The 17,945-nt window shown below is 40.6% G+C and overlaps 1 protein-coding gene across 1 annotated transcript; it reads left to right on the forward strand.

Moving 5' to 3' along the window:
* The first annotated feature begins 221 nt into the window (after positions 1–221).
* On the forward strand, positions 222–2,856 carry LOC131932762 (cylicin-2-like). The gene is made up of 2 exons (XM_059289677.1): positions 222–1,477; positions 2,761–2,856. The coding sequence occupies exon 1, from the start codon at positions 235–237 to the stop codon at positions 1,093–1,095; it is 861 nt and encodes a 286-aa protein (XP_059145660.1). The 5' UTR covers positions 222–234; the 3' UTR covers positions 1,096–1,477; positions 2,761–2,856.
* Positions 2,857–17,945: the final 15,089 nt, after the last annotated feature.

Here is a 17,945-nt window from a genome sequence, read left to right on the forward strand (position 1 = left end):
ACCAAGTTTTACTAGAATACCACCCTATAGCCTTCTATTACTGTGTAGTTTAGGCTTTTATCCACCATGCAACATTGGAACTAACGTGATGTAAATTTCATCATTTTAAACCAAATACATAACATTAATTTATAAACAACATACTTTTTTTTTTATCAGGCTGGAAAATCAATAGGTACGACTGCATACAGCGTTAGAAAACTAGATAAGAAGGCATTTGGAATACCTTCAAAGATGAAAGAGTTTGATAAAATGGCAGATTCTGGTTCAGATGAGTTTACAAAAGTTAAAAAAAGTAGAACCTTAGGAGAAGGAAGCATGGAGTTAATCCGCCCAAGCAGCGCGGAGTCTAAAAGCCACGGCTCCAAAACAGCAAGTCAAGAGGACGTCCGAGAAGCCGATGGGAAAAAAAGTAAAAAACCTCGGGACGATGGCTTGCAGTTTCTGGACGGTGTGGTGTACATCGATGACGGAGAAACGTACGTCCAAGAGAGGGTGAAGTGCATCGACGGGATTGTGTATATTGAAGACGGTAGATCGTTCAAGGAAGACCGGGTGCGGTTTATCGATGGGGTTGTGTACATTGACACCGCGTTAGAGGATGAAGATGCGCATGAAATCGAAGACGAGGCGGAGGAACGGAGAGGTAAGAAACGCGGGGGGAAGAAAAGAGATCCGTCCCGAACGAAGGAGATCGACGAAGATGAAACCCAGCCGCGTGATGAGATGGACGATCGAGGAAGAAAAAAGAAAGCGAAGTCCCGCAAAGACAAAAAAGCGGGAGAACGAGATTCTCATAGAAGAGATTCTCTCGGGAGTAGGGAAAGTGATGTAGAAATCGGAAAGGAGGACGCGGAAAAGGAAAAGAAACGAAAGTCGAAAGGGAAGAAAGATAAGGAAAGCTTAGAGGAAGCTGAGGTGATTGAGAAAAAACCTTCTAAAGGTAAAACATGGCAGGAGATAGTTGCGGATGAACAGAGTCCCCCGAACACGTCACGGGAAGTGAAGATTGGGGTGAAAGAAAGACAATCGGCGATCGTCGCGCGTCTTCAACTCCTTCAGGAAGAGAAAAAAGCTCTACGACGACGAAGATGAAGACGACGATGAGTTAATGCCAGATAAAACTACCCGGATAATCCGCCATGGGAAGAAGCCAAAAAAATCGATAACGAAACGCCCGAAGATTCTCAAACCAAAAGACAAAGTGTCGCCCGTCCCCCACATTACAATCTCGAATGTGGACGGCGAGCAAGCCGAGGACGACAGCGAGAGAAAGTTATCGATAATATCTACTTTCGATGAGACAGAAGTCGCGGTCGGGGAGGAGGAATCGGAGAAGTCAAGCTTGGAGACGCCAGTGAACGAAGACGATCTGATGGAGATTGAGGCACCAGTCCGGCGCATATCTCGGGTCAAGTACGACATCACGTCCAACCTTTTCGATGCGATCCGGAGGGAATCGTACGCTGAAGGCGTGGTAAGTGTACCGTTGGATCTATTTTTGTCATTCATCGTTTGATCTATTGTTCTCACTCATCGTTGGATCTATTTTTGTCATTCATCGTTTGATCTATTGTTGTCATTCATCGTTTGATCTGTTTTTGTCAATTATCGTTTGTTCTAAGCCAATTTTACTTTGTAGATATATCTTCATTTCACTCATCGTCAGATCTGTTTTTGTCATTCATCGTTTGTTCTGAGCTAATTTTACTTTGTAGATACATCTTAACTTTACTTATTCCATCTTGACTTAAGATAATGGAGATATTAAACAAACTAATCTAGTGTTTTTTTAATCTTTCCTCGTGTATTTAGCTTGCTTCACTTTATAACGAATAAGCTCTACACACCTGTCAAAGTAAAGACAATTAAGACATTTAAAAACTAGAACTAGTTTTATCATTCCGGTTTTCTGCCGGTTTTACTTTGTACGAATACATTTACATAACTCTATCATACAATTACTTTAGTATTTGTATAGTTTAATATTATTCTGTACATTTTGAGTTGTCTGTGTTTGGCATTATACATTTTAATTTTGAAGTCATTATTTTTTTAACTTAGACGACCACTATAGGCCTGTATTGTATAGCTGTGTAGTTCGGGAAATCTGCCCATGGTAAAATATATGATTGTCGTAAATAAACATTTCAACCACAGAGGCTAGTAGGTTATAACACTTTGGAATTCGAGCGAATATCAATTACCCAAACGACAGTACATATTGATAACGTTCTCCGAATGACAGAGTTATCTACTGAAGTCCACAAGATAACAAGATATTCAGACGAAATTCCTCAAATGTCAGAAAATCAATCCAAATGTCATTTCCCATATTACATGGCATTCGCACTGCACATGTAGTGCAATGACCATCAAATCACCTCAATAATTCTCAGTGGCGTAGCGAGGTCGGGCGTCACCCGATGCGGCACTTAATGGTGTCACCCCAGAGGCGTAGCGACCCTTCCCGGCACCCGGGGACAAACCAAACTTTCAATTTTCGATTTGCGCCCCCCCCCCCCCCCACCCCCCTCAAACATTCTACCCTTGTCGGGTTTTGTCAAATTTGCTCTTAAAAGACTTTTTAACACTCGAAATAATCACTTAATTAAGTGGAATTATCATTTTTCTCTATATATATTGCTATTTTTTGCCTTGGTGTCACCCCCCCCCTCGCTAAGCCGCTGACAATTCTTTATATTTCCTACTAAAGATAGATAAAATTCACTCATTTTGCCTGCATATTTCTCTCTCAAGGAAGACATCCCAAGGCCTCACAGAAAGACGTCCGCCCTCTTGCTGGCTGCACAGAAAACGTTGTCAAAATCTTTCAAATCTCAGCAGTCACTGATGAGCAATGTATGTTGACATCTTTTACAGGTCGCTTTAAGAATAGTCTAACATACAGTGCTGCTAGGCATGTTAATTTAGATGTAGCGCTTAGTCAACAAGAATGAAACCTTTGGATGCGTCTTTTTCAAAATCATGATTATTACTTTATATTTTTAACATAACAAGTTATATATATATATATATATATATATATATATATATATATATATATATATATATATATATATATATATATATATATATATAATATATATATATATAAAGTAGATGGGGTAGAATTCATATGTTCTGCAACATTACGATGTGTTAGCAAGCAATAAACCCAGCCTTCTTTAATCCAACCAAGGGGTACCCACTAGAGCTGGATGGATTCTGGAAGGTCTTATAGACTCACATATCGGGAACCGAACTCGAGACTTGGTGGTTCGCGGTTAAGTGCTCTACCTCTAGACCATATTGGCTTGATGCTAATTGTGTCAGTAAGAACCGTTATTCGACAGTTTTGCTGGATGCACGGCACTTCGCTGTAGTCACTGAATGACGTGGGGGTGTGGTCTGATTAGTGAGGGTGTGGTCAGATAAGGGGGGGGGGGGTGTGGTCTGATTAGTGAGGGTGTGGTTTGAGTAGTGGGGGTGTGGTCTGATGTGAGGTCTGATTAGTTGGGTGTGGTCTGATTAGTTGGGTGAGGTCTGATTAGTTGGGTGAGGTCTGATTAGTGGGGTGAGGTCTGATTAGTGGGGTGTGGTCTGATTAGTGGGGGTGTGGTCTGAATAGTGGGTGAGGTCTGATTAGTTGGGTGTGGTCTGATTAGTTGGGGTGTGGTCTGATTAGTTGAAGTGCGGTCTGATTAGTAGGGTGTGGTGTGATTAGTGGGGGTGAGGTCAGATTAGTGGGGGTGTGGTCTGATTAGTGGGGGTGTGGTCTGATAAGTTGGGGTGAGGTATGATTAGTGGAGGTGCGGTCTGATTAGTGGGGATGCGGTCTGATTAGTGGGGGTGTGGTCTGATTAGTGGGGGTGAGGTCTGAGTAGTGGGTGAGGTCTGATTAGTGGGGTGAGGTCTGATTAGTGGGGTGAGGTCTGATTAGTGGGGTGAGGTCTGATTAGTGGGGTGTGGTCTGATTAGTGGGGTGAGGTCTGATTAGTGGGGGTGTGGTCTGATTAGTGGGGGTGTGGTCTGATTAGTGGGGGTGTGGTCTGATTAGTGGGGGTGTGGTCTGATTGGTGGAGGTGTGGTCTGATTAGTGGGGGTGTGGTCTGATTAGTGGGGGTGTGGTCTGATGTGTTGGGGTGTGGTCCGATTGGTGGAGGTTTGGTCTAATTAGTGGGGTGAGGTCTGATTAGTGGGGTGAGGTCTGATTAGTGGGGGTGAGGTCAGATTAGTGGGGGTGAGGTCTGATTAGTGGGGGTGTGATCTAAATAGTGGGGTGTGGTCTGAGTAGTGGGGGTGAGGTCTGATTCTAAATGTCGGGAGTCTGAGTCACTGAAATAATATAGGACGAACATCTATAGTGTTGGTCAAGATATTCTTGTTCTCACAGCTCCCAACGTTTTGATTATAATGCCTGTATTACCAAACAATGTATGACGACACATCTGTACTTTTTGTCAAGACTTTCTTTCTCGATGTTGTGAGGATATTGCCAGTATCACTAAACAATATTGGACGAGCATCAGTACTGTCCAACAGCACGATCTATATATATATAATTCTCTTCTGGGAGCCGTTAGAACACAAGCTGCAAGCGCCTCCTTGCAGTCCCCTCTCTTTCTCTCTATTACTATCACTACCACCACTACCCCACCCCCACATTGTCTGGTGAGCTGTGGTCACGCTGTTTACATTTTACAATCATAGAGACGGGTTTGGTGACGGCTATTAGGTGCAGATAATTTAGTTTGAAACGATTTTTAACTTAGAGGAGGTAACTAAGAAGAGGCTGCTTTCACTTGGGGGGGAGGGGGGGTTTAGTGTTTTTAAGCAAATATTTTCAGTGGCAGCATTGGTACTGTCGAATTCACAAATTATAAATTACTGAAAAGTAGAAAAAAAAAACTAAATAGCGGCGTATGATACGCAGCGGGTCGGCTCGTTGTAATAATTTGACTAACCTCACCTGTTAATTTGACATATCAAGCATGATAACCTGTGTAACATGGCGTAGAGTTCCCTCATGTTTTTAACACTCATGGAGGTGTGGCCATTACCATGTCCAGCAGCCTTTTCTTACCCCGACTCAAAGTAGATAACCATCTATTCCAGGAACCGAACTCGAAAATAATTGGTTCATACACGTTAGCTCTACCACCCGACCAGACGGTTACATTTTCATGAATAAAAAACAAAGCTAATGTAACGCTATAGAACAAGGCGTGCAATAGAGTAGATGGGGTAGAGTTCACCTGTTTCAGTGACCTCGGCATATGAAAGTATAATGTTGTTAGTTTTATCACCGCCTTTACTTTCCTACACGTGAACAAGATACCCATCAGAACTGATTGGGTGAATTCAATTCCACACTATCCGGGATCCGAACTCAAATTATCCTCTCTAGTATCGGAACACAACATCCTTTTGTTTTATCCCTAGAACTAGTTTTGATAAAGATATTGCTCTAGAAAATGTTTACACTCTTTTACAGATTACCAAAGAAAAAGCCGAGGGAGCCGGGGAAATTTTCGAGAAAGCATTCGACGACGACTTCGTGTATTCTTCAACTATGGATGCGAAAAAAGACAGTATCGCGGTAAGATACCCCTCCAAGAATGAACTCGCCCTCAACGAAATAACCTTCGCACGGATGTACCAAAGGGAATCCAAGCTGTTTGATGATCTATCCATCAAAAGCGACTCCACTGCCGATTTGACCACCCCGTCCCTAGGGACGACTATCCAATCTGGTTTCGCGTCGATTAGGTCCTCTAAGGTGGAGAAGGCAAAAAAAATTCACTCGACCAAGAGTTTGGTGGACAGGTTCAAGATAGACCCCCGGGTTCAGATGGAGAAGAGGAAGGCGAGCATCTTAAAGCAGTCAGCTATGGAAAGGGCCAAAAGACTACGTAACTTCAAAGGGTGGGACGCGGGCAAGGAGCTTCCCGCCCATAAAATGGATCGTCTGCCGACTATTGCTGACATGTCGAAGGATATTCTTAAGGTACGTGCCGTCTAAATTAAGGCCGTCGTTAAAAAAAGTTAAGTTTCCCTTTCAAACCTGAAGGTCTATGGGGCAAGTGAAGTAGTTCACTTGTTTTTGTGACCTCGGCATATGAAGAGATAGTGTGGTCAGCACTATGCCCAGCCGCATTTACTCTCCCTAACGTGAGTTAGGTACCCATCAGAGTTGGGTGGACTCAGGGACGGTCTACTGACGAACCCGGATTCGAACTCGTGACTTACGGGTTAGCCGTCCAGCCCTCTACCTCTAGACCACTCCGTCCCATAAGGCTGTTGTTACTAGATCGAAAACGAGGTTGTTTATAGTAAAGTTCTATTTTGAGCCTCAAGGATCATATGGCACATAGAGTTCGTCTGTTTCTGTGACGTCAGCATATAAACGGATAGTGTGGTCAGCACTATGCCCACCCACGTTTCTTTTAGCAGGTAGAACACAAATATTTTATTCTTATTGACCCTTTGAAATTAGGTTGTTATTATTTACAATAATTTGTATGTGTTTATTCCGTGAAAAACTGTGTCAAAGAAATACATGTGTTTTAAAAGTATTTTGGTCATGAAATATTAGCCCGTAAACAATTTTGTTCCTAAGAATTCTGTGTGCTATAGAGAATTTGTGTTCTTCAACTATTTTGCTGTTTATCAAATTTTGTACTAGACATATTTTGTTATTGAAATGTTTTGTCCAATTGTTATTTTCTTAGAATATTTTGTCATGGACATATTTTGCTATGGATATATTTTGCCATGGACAAATTTTGTCATGGACATATTTTGCCATAGACATATTTTGTCATGGACATATTTTGTTATAGACATATTTTGTCATGGACATATTTTGCTATGGATATATTTTGCCATAGACATATTTTGTCATGGACATATTTTTCCATAGACATATTTTGCCATGGACATATTGTGACCTACATATGTTTGTTCTTTCCTTACTTTGTCTTTGAAATAATTCATCTGGGATTTGGCTCAATGTGTATTATATGACACATACTTATCTGACATTTTACCCGAGTGTTCTGACATTTAAATGTTTCATAAACCTAAGCCCTACTCACTCTTCAAAAACTCGACCCAGGAATCATTAAGCATTATACTATTCGCTCTATCAATTGACCACTATATACCCATACCTAAACCACTAACTCGCACAATTAACAGTCTTGTAATCTCATTCCATGGGACGAAATGGTCGAGCGGTACAGAGCTGGACTCCCAACCCGTAAGTCTCGAGTTCAAATCTGGGTTCTCTTCAATAGAGCGTCCCTGAGTCCACTCAGCTCTGATGGGTACCTAACTCACGTAAGGGAAAGTAAACGCGGCTGGGCATAGTGCTGACCACGCTATCTCTTCATATGCCGAGGTCACAGAAACAAGTGAACTCTACTTCACTTGCCGTATAGACGGTCAGGTTTGAAAAGGGAACTTAACTTTAATCTCATTAATCTTATTCCATCCACTCCTCTAGATGATCAAGAAGAAACAAGACCGTATTGAGGCGATGGGATGTTCACAAACTGCAGAGGAATTCCCTAAACAACCTGATCTAGAGGGGCGTCTGTACGCAGCAAAGTTCGGCCTAGAAGAACTGTTTGAGGTCAAATAATTTTTTTAAAAACTTAAATCCGATATCCTAACTACTTTGGGGACGTAGTGGTCTAGCGGTAGAGAGCTGGACTGCTAACCCGTAAGTCTCAAGTTGAAATACAGGTTCAAGTCAGTAGACCGTCCCTGAGTACACCATACTCTGATGGGTACCTAACTCACGTTAGGGAAAGTAAAGGCGGCTGGGCATAGTGCTGAGCACACTCTCTTTATATCTCTTTACATCTCTTTATATGCCGAGGTCACAGAAACAAGTGAACTGTGCTTCCACTTGCCATATAGACAGTATAGTTTGAAAAGGGAACTTTACTTTAACTACTTTACTTAACCCATTCTTAGCCGTTATTAATATAGGGAAGTATAAATCTTCATCCTCTATAATCATTGAGCTTATTCAAAGACAAGTATAGCGGAAATGCGATTTGCCTTGAACTGTTTGAGATCTTAAATCTGATATCTTAAGCCTAAACACTTTCCTTAACCCATTCTTAACAGTTATTAGGAAGTACAACTTTTTATCCTCTATAAAGATGGAGTTCCTATAGTAACAATTATGATATTAATGCAATTGTTAGGCACATTAAAAAATACTGAGTTAAGGTTTGTTTTTTTAAATATGGACAATATGTCAAAGATCCAGATATTAATGCAGCCAGTACCCCACTTTGATGTTACTTCATATAGTATACCCCCCCCCCCCTAAAATAACAACATTTATAATTTGTTGCTGTTGCTTTGTCAATTAATATTAACTATATTATACTTTTTTTTTAAAATTCCAAACAGTTTCTTTTATTCAACCTCATCTTTAAAAAACCCGACAGACCAATCGATTACCTGATCGATATGACCCGTAAAATAATAAACCAGATGAAGGTCCGGTTCGACGCCTACAAGATCATGCAGGTGGAGAAGATTCGAGCGGAATCGGCTTTAGTCGGAGGCATGGAAGACAGGTCCGAAGGGGAGTCTGAGCATAGTGAAGACGGGTCATCTAGCCAGGCATCGGGGTCGGGGTCGTCGTCGGGGTCCAGCATACCATCTCCAAAAGACTCGTTATCGTTTTCAGGTTCAGCAACGTCATTTGAAGAAGGTGATGAGAACCAGTCCAATGTATACAGCACACAAGCGCGTGAGTCTTCGATAGTGAGCCCGTGCGAATTCCGTGATGCGAATGAAGAAATCGTAAGCGCCGTGGCTGCAGCAGCCGACGGAAGACAAAGGCAGTCGTCTTCTAAGACAATTTCAGAAAGGGCTGTGTTGTACTCAGAGCAGGGAACTGAGGATCTAGAACCGCTAGAGTCAGGGCCAGGAGATTGTGTTGATTGTACGCCACCTTTTGGACCAGATTTAGACTCTATTTCTGTAAAGTTGAGCTCAAATTCCGTCGGAGACAGCTTGAACTGCAAAGACGTTGATGCTGCAGGTGGTAGTCCAGCAGAGACGAAACACGCAGATACAGAGCGTCGTCTCGCAGATACCACGCGCAGCCATGCAGATACAGACTTGGATCCGACAGATACAGACTTCAACCTCTCAGATACCAAGCCCAATTCCCCAGATACCAAGCCAAACCACACAGATACCAAGCCCAACCACACAGATACTGAGCCCAACTCACCAGGTACCAAGCCCAACTGCCCAGATACAAAGCCCAACTCACCAGGTACCAAGCCCAACCACACAGATATTGAGCCCAAACCAACAGACACAAAACCCAACCCCACAGATACCAAGCCCAACTCACCAGGTACCAAGCCCAACTCACCAGGTACCAAGCCCAACTGCCCAGATACAAAGCCCAACTCACCAGGTACTAAGCCCAACTCCCCAGGTACCAAGCCCAACGACACAGATACTGAGCCCAAACCAACAAACACAAAACCCAACCCCACAGATACCAAGCCCAACTACACAGATACTGAGCCCAAACCAACAAACACAAAACCCAACCCCACAGATACCAAGCCCAACCACCCAGATACTGAGCCCAAACCAACAGACACAAAACCCAACCCCACAGATACCAAGTCAAACTCACCAGGTACCAAGCCCAACTCACCAGGTACCAAGCCCAACTGCCCAGATACCAAGCTTAACTCCCCAGGTACCAAGCCCAACGACACAGATATTGAACCCAAACCAACAGACACAAAACCCAACCCCACAGATACCAAGCCCAACCACCCAGATACTGAGCCCAAACCAACAAACACAAAACCCAACCCCACAGATACCAAGCCCAACCACACAGATACTGAGCCCAAACCAACAGACACAAAACACAACCCCACAGATACCAAGCCCAACCACCCAGATACTGAGCCCAAACCAACAGACACAAAACCCAACCCCACAGATACCAAGCCCAACCACCCAGATACTGAGCCCAAACCAACAGACACAAAACCCAACCCCACAGATACCAAGCCCAACCACACAGATACTGAGCCCAAACCAACAGACACAAAACCCAACCCAACAGATACCAAGCCCAACCACACAGATACTGAGCCCAAACCAACAGACACAAAACCCAACCCCACAGATACCAAGCCCAACCACACAGATACTGAGCCCAAACCAACAGACACAAAACCCAACCCCACAGATACCAAGCCCAACCATACAGATACAAAGCCCAACTCCCCAAATACCAAGCCCAACTCTTCAAATATCAAGCCCAAATCTCCACATACCAAGCCCAAATCTCCACATACCAAGCCCAAATCTCCACATGCCAAGCCCAAATCTCCAAATACCAAGCCCAAATCTCCACATACCAAGCCCAAATCTCCACATACCAAGCCCAAATCTCCACATACCAAGCCCAAATCTCCTCATACCAAGCCCAACTCCCCAGAAACGAAACCCAACCCGACAGATACAAAGCTCAACCCGACAGATACAAAGCCCAGATCCCCAGATACCAAGCCTAATCCCATAAATACTAATCCCAACCCCACAGATACCAAGCCCAACCCCAAAGACACTAACCCCAATCCCAAAGATACATCGAGCGAGCCCACAGAATCAAACACTTCTAGCATACAATCAGGCACCCCGGCCCTGAATTTCCCGGAGATAGACAGACAGACCAGAACCCCAGAACAACCGAAGCAACACAGTCGAGTGGGCAACCTACAACTGGCTCTATTGTTTAGTCGTAGTTTGTCGTAAGCGTGCATACATGTCGTTATGTAACTGTGATGCGTGTTTACGCATGTATGTGTGTTTAGGGGGGGGAGTGTTTAGAGGGTGGGTGACAACTAGGACGAAAAAAAAACTGGATGATGAAGTTTTGGGATGATGGATCGTGGTTGACTAGGTGATGAAAACAAGACGATAGACAAAACTTAGACGATAATATTAAGTTCGTGGATTAACGAACGCCGGACTATAGTGATATAAGATGATAAATAATGTAACAGTTGGTGTCGGGGTATTAGACGAATGGGCGATGGGGAATGGGCGACGGGGCGATTGGACGACGGACTATATGATGGGCTATGGACGACTGGCCGAAGTGTTATGGACGACTGGGCGATGATAATGGACGACTAGACCATGGGCTATCGGACTACGGACTACTGGATGGATGATGGACTAGTACATGACAGAAACGAGGGGCGATTTGGGCGAACGAATAGACGACGGTCAATTTGGTGAGTGGACGATGGTCACTGAACGACTGGGCGATTGGACGACTGGGCGATGTGCGACTGAAAGACGGACTACTTGACGACGGCCTATTTGGCGACGGGGTGATGGTCAAAGAAAGACTGGACGATTGGACGAAAGACTACTCATCTATTGACTGGTGTTGAATGAAAACGAATTCAACTAAATATCATAATGAAAATCCATTCAATCATATATACTATCGACTTACAAAGATGACTATCGTTCAATCATTCATTGATAAAAACATAGACTACGACATATTTACCTGGCAACGCATACAATGTTTACAAAATCAGATAAACGAAAACAAAAATCTGTATTTTTAAAAGATACGTAACAAATTCGCATTTTACTATTTGCCTGCAAATATTTATTTATTTTCACCAAATCCATGACCTTTTAAAAACTTTTTTGTTTATCGTATTTTTTTTTTTTGCATCTGCAATTTTATTTTATTTTGCTGTAGAAAGAACCATGAAAATCAAATTTCAAATTTGTTAGAACGTTTTAAAAAACGATTTAGTGCAATCTTGAAAAACATGCATTGAGATACGATAAACATATTTTTTTATATAAAAAGCAATATACATTATATTTTTATAATTATTTATCATTTGTAAACATGTTTGTCTATTAAATACAAATTCGATAATACGTGTTTATTTTTCTTTTATGAAATTATATTATTGCATTTAAATTAAAATTTGTAATTTCTAATATCTTCAAATTACCTAGGGGTCATCCATAAATGACGTCACGCTTTTTTGGACGATTTTTACCTCCCCCTCCCCTCCGTCACACGTCGTCACAAAAAGCCAGACCCCCACCCCCGCCTAAAATGACGTCACACCTCAGCCTACAACCCGCCTAAAAATTGCAGTTATCAATTGCTATTGCAATTTATTAAAACAGTTTTCTAAAACGCAAAATAACGTCTAAAATTCGTTTTCTAACATTGCTTTTTAGCGCAATTTCCATTCTGGAGAATTGCGTTTATTAACTCGTCATTTCTGGGAATGGATGGATGGATGGATGAATGTGTGTCCGGGCTTTAAGTCGTATCTCCTCCTTAACGAAGCAATATCGATGACTAGTTCCAAAAGCAATTATGTTAAGTAAGTTAGGAGAATGAGCATAGGCCATAAAAATTCCGGGTTTCTTTCGTGTATTTCCCGGAAAAGCCAAAAAACCTCGAAAAAAATCAGTTTTTGGCCCATATCTCGGCAACCAGACCACTTAGCGACTTGAAACATGTACCAATCGATTCCTGTCATAATTTAGAACAATATTGCCGAAGAAAGTTTTCAAAAATATCCTCTCGTTCGGTCACAAATTTTAAAATTACATAAACACCTACAAACCGATCTTTCTTCTAGCTTGAACGCACCCCATCATTATACGTCAGAGCTATTTTTAGATAACATAAGGAAATTGCGCATAAATGTCACTAGACTTTTTTAATTAACTTGTTTATAATGCAAAAGTGTGACGTCGCACCATCTGACCCCCCCCCCCTTATCACACACCGTCACAAAATTTCAGACCCCCCTCCCCTCTACGAGTGTGACGTCATTTATGGACGACCCCCTATACATTTGGGGTCAGTTATGGGTTTCGGTATAAAATATGGTGCTATGGTGTTTTATTGATGAAATCTGAATTCTTTTAAATAAAAATACCATACTGTTATACTTTTTGTCAGTAGAAACTACGTTCGTATAAAATTATTTTGTCTCGGCTAAGAAGAGCAGTAGTTGATGAAAGTAAAAGAACTATAGACGTTAAGCCGCTGTCGGCTTTAATAGAAACTATTAGGTCTATATATGTATGGTTAAGTAAATATAGTTCGTTTTTTAACCTCAGGATCCATGTAGCAGGTGAAGTAGAGTTTGCACGGTAGAGTTGACCACGGTATATGAAGGGATAGTGTGGTCAGCACTATGCCCGTTTCATTAACCGCGGCATATTGACCACGGCATAATGCCTAGCTGCCATTACCTTCCTATGAATCTACAGTCAGAAGAGTGTTGACTCAGAAGCGTCCCCCGCCACCCAAAAAAAAATTATAAAAAGAGGATATGAAATTTGTACTTAAAGCTTTTGGATCTTGTCCAGATAAGCCCCGCCACTAATGCAAATAAACCGGGAGTGATCTCCCCTAAACTTTCTCGAATATCCTTATATAAAAAAACAGGAAATGGAACTCGGGCTATAGACACGAATTTTAATCCATTTTAAATACTTAAACTTTTTAAAATAGAATAAAATCTCGTAGAAAAAAGAATTGCACACTTGTGAACGCCAAATAAAATGTGCATAATAGTGCGGAATATTATTAGTACTTTATAAATTTACATTCGTTTTTTTGAGAAATCGGAAATAGCGTAAATTAGTACCTCCGATCAACGGAAATTACTCAAATTTGACAGAAGGTAGAGAATTAGATCTTTTACTTACATGTGAAATTTCATTTATCTATCTGAAATAATACTCAAGTTATATGCTTTTGAAAAATTCAAAGTAGAAAAAATACCACTTCCGGTTATCGGAAATCGCTCAAAAGTTGATCAGGATCCACGATTTTGATATAATTCTTATATATGAAATTTCATCAACCTAGCTGTAACGGTACTCAAGTTATCGTGTTTACACACGGACAGACACACACACACAGACAGACAGACACACAGACATACGGATAGAATTGCAAAGCCCAGTTTTTCAGATTGGATTACGCATAAAACCTCTTAATTTTGATAAATTTGGATTGATAATTTTTGCCCGATTAAAATAAGTCCTCTATACTTTGGATGTGATGAAGGACTGAGGAGTAAAACTGTGAAAACTGTCCAAATTTCATGTTATTTTTTTGCACGATTACAAGACTTTCTCTATACTTCGTATATACGAGAAAGTAAAAATGCACGGTCGAAAATTTAAGCCCCGACACTTTTACGCCAGCTTCAGTTTGACTTTAATGCACTCACGCATTATTGATCTATTAATGATGTCTAGACATTTCAATATTTAAACACAGGTCATAAAAACACCTTTGTCGAGATCCTAGACAGCCAAACACATTCCCCGAGATCAGGACAAAAACCGATTTTCAATCATTTGCCTAACCTGAACCTACCCAAAACGTCACGATTGTGTAAATCTTTATGGTGCTACGAAGGTGCATCAAGCTATGCGCACCACGTTTTGGAAAATCCACAATTGTACACGGTAGGACCACCAAGGCACCGGAAACTACCGCAGTATATTTTTGTTTTAACCTCCTTGCTTACCGATGTGGAAGTAAAGAAAAACTTCTCTCAAGTTTTCTTTCTCATTCCACTACCATGGTAGAAATTTTATTTTTATTTTTTAAATTAATTTAGGTGTTATTTCAACAAATTATTTTACAGGTCGCGTTTAAAAAACCCGTTCATAAAATAGAGCAATAGGTCCATATTTTAGTCTCAAATAAAATTTAAAAAATTGGAAATTCATGACATTATCGTAAGATGTAAACAAACACTAAGCACTGACACGTTTATTCGTCACAAAACTTAATTACACATTTTAACTATTTCAACCTCTGGAGTACCCTAGGTTTTGGGGAGCTTAAGGTTGAACATTATTTTAAAATAAATTAGACTAAAAAATATGGGTTGCATTTTTTTAAAGAAAAGCTTTATATCAGTTAGGCTTTAATAAATATTAGTCTTTAGTTAGACTGGTGGCATAGGGTTAATTTCGTTGCAGCGAGTTTCAAAAACACATACTTTATTTATAATTTTATATATATATATATATATATATATATATATATATATATATATATATATATATATATATATATATATATATATGTAAGGCATATATGTACATAGGCATATATATAAATATATAGTTGTTATTTCCGTACGTTTTTCATATACACCTATCCTTATCTCAATCTGAAGTACTCACCCTATCCCTAACTTCTCAACAATGTTCATGTCCATATCTAATCTCTAAATACCTGGCGGGATAGGAAAGGGGGGGGGGGGGGGGATTACTGACAAAAGAGTATGATTTTCTACTTCAGATTTTCGTTGTATTATGTGACGAGTGGGGTACAATCGGCGAAGGGGGGGGGGGGGTGGGGGTGAATGTACTGCTTCTGTCTCACTCGCCTATCACATCCCCCCCCCCCCCCCGCATATATTCTTGCTCCAAATGACATCTCGCATCCGCATGTCACCTTACACATGTCACTTACCTCAAATTATCTCATCGCATATCATTTCTCATATAATATCATACACCCACAAGACAACTAAACACAAATGCCATCTGTCTCTGAATGTCCCCATATCTTCATATTTCTCTAAAAACACATGGCATTTCATGCCAACTCCCAATTTAAAAAAAAAAACCACATATTTCACGTATGTAAAACCTTACATGTCGAATACCCACAAATGCTATCTGTCTCTGAATGTCCCCATATCTCCATATTTCTCTAAAAACACATGACATTTCATGTTATATAGTATCCCTCATGTGAACTAACCACAAATGCCAACTCCCAATTTAAAAAATAAAACACATATTTCACGCATGTAAAACCTTACATGTCAAATACCCACTAATGCCATCTCCACATTTCTCTAAAAAAAAACATGACATTTTTTTGTTATGTAAAACCTTACATGTCAAATACCCACAAATGCAATCTCCACAATTCTCTAAAAAAAACATATCTTTTGTTATGTAAAACCTTACATGTCAAATACCCACAAATGCAATCTCCAAATTTCTCTAAAAAAACATATCTTTTGTTATGTAAAACCTTACATGTCAAATACCCACAAATGCAATCTCCACATTTCTCTAAAAAACATGATATTTTTTGTTATGTAAAACTTTACATGTCAACTACACACAAATGCTATCCCAATTTATCTAACAACATGAAATGTATGTAAAACTCTATATGTCAACTAACCACAAAATGCCATCCATCCCTGCATGTCCTCTGCGCGTACGTACAGGAGAGCACCGAAGTGAAGAACAGATTTGCTGGCATAGCAGATGTGCCCCCGGAGTCGCTAGTCAACGAATCTAGCCAGGCCGTGCTGTCGCCCTCTTCCAGTCAGATCATTAGCATACTCTCCTCAGATGAGTACCCGCTGGGTAAGTTTAGCTAGATCATTGGCTAAGTTTAGCTAGATCATTGGCTAAGTTTAGCCAGAGCATTGGCTAAGTTTAGACAGAGCATTGGCTAAGTTTAGCCAGAGCATTGGCTAAGTTTAACAAGATCATTGGCTAAGTTTAGCCAGATCATTGACTAAGTTTAGCCAGATCGTTGGCTAAGTTTAGCCAGAGCATTGGCTAAGTTTAGCAAGATCATCGGCTAAGTTTAACAAGATCATTAGCTAAGTTTAGCCAGATCATTGACTAAGTTTAGCCAGATCGTTGGCTAAGTTTAGCCAGGGCATTGGCTAAGTTTAGCCAGGGCATTGGCTAAGTTTAGCCAGATCGTTGGCTAAGTTTAGCCAGATCGTTGGCTAAGTTTAGCCAGGGCATTGGCTAAGTTTAGCCAGATCATTGGCTAAGTTTAACAAGATCATTGGCTAAGTTTAACATGATCATTAGCTAAGTTTAGCCAGATCATTGACTAAGTTTAGCCAGATTATTAGCTAAGTTTAGCCAGATCATTAGCTAAGTTTAGCCAGATCGTTGGCTAAGTTTAACAAGATCATTAGCTAAGTTTAGCCAGATCATTGACTAAGTTTAGCCAGATTATTAGCTAAGTTTAGCCAGAGCATTGGCTAAGTTTAGCCAGAGCATTGGCTAAGTTTAACAAGATCATTGGCTAAGTTTAGCCAGATCGTTGGCTAAGTTTAGCTAGAGCATTGGCTAAGTTTAGCCAGATCGTTGGCTAAGTTTAGCCAGATCATTGGCTAAGTTTAACAAGATCATTGGCTAAGTTTAACAAGATCATTAGCTAATTTTAGCCAGATCATTGACTAAGTTTAGCCAGATTATTAGCTAAGTTTAGCCAGATCATTAGCTAAGTTTAGCCAGATCGTTGGCTAAGTTTAGCCAGATCATTGGCTAAGTTTAACAAGATCATTGGCTAAGTTTAGCCAGATTATTAGCTAAGTTTAGCCAGATCATTAGCTAAGTTTAGCCAGATCGTGTGGCTAAGTTAAGCCAGATCATTGGCTAAATTTAGTTCATAGGCTAAGTAAAATCAGATAAAGTTTATAGAGATCATTAAAACCCTGACGGGGGGGGGGTAAATTTTAGTATGTGTAACCCTATAAACGCTGGGGGGGCTTCTACTTATTTAAGGGAAAGTATTTTTTTTATAAATGAAGTACACGCTCGAAGTTTAATCCCCATGATGCAGGTGAAGTAGAGTGTATCTGGTTCAATAGCCCTGGCCCCAACTATGTGTGCAATGATGTATTTTGATTTAACAAATACGTTGATAACTATTTAACCAACATCATATCAACTATATTTCAGCAGTTAATCAATCAATTATTATTTTAACAATGTTGTATTAATCGTGTACCAAAATATTCTCTCAACCTATATGAATAATTAATTCCTGTATAATTTTTACAGGTATT

This window comes from Physella acuta, unplaced genomic scaffold (genome assembly GCF_028476545.2).
Source record: "Physella acuta isolate Inbredline_101_S28 unplaced genomic scaffold, ASM2847654v3 ptg002272l, whole genome shotgun sequence".
In the NCBI taxonomy this organism is placed as follows: Eukaryota; Metazoa; Mollusca; class Gastropoda; family Physidae; genus Physella; species Physella acuta.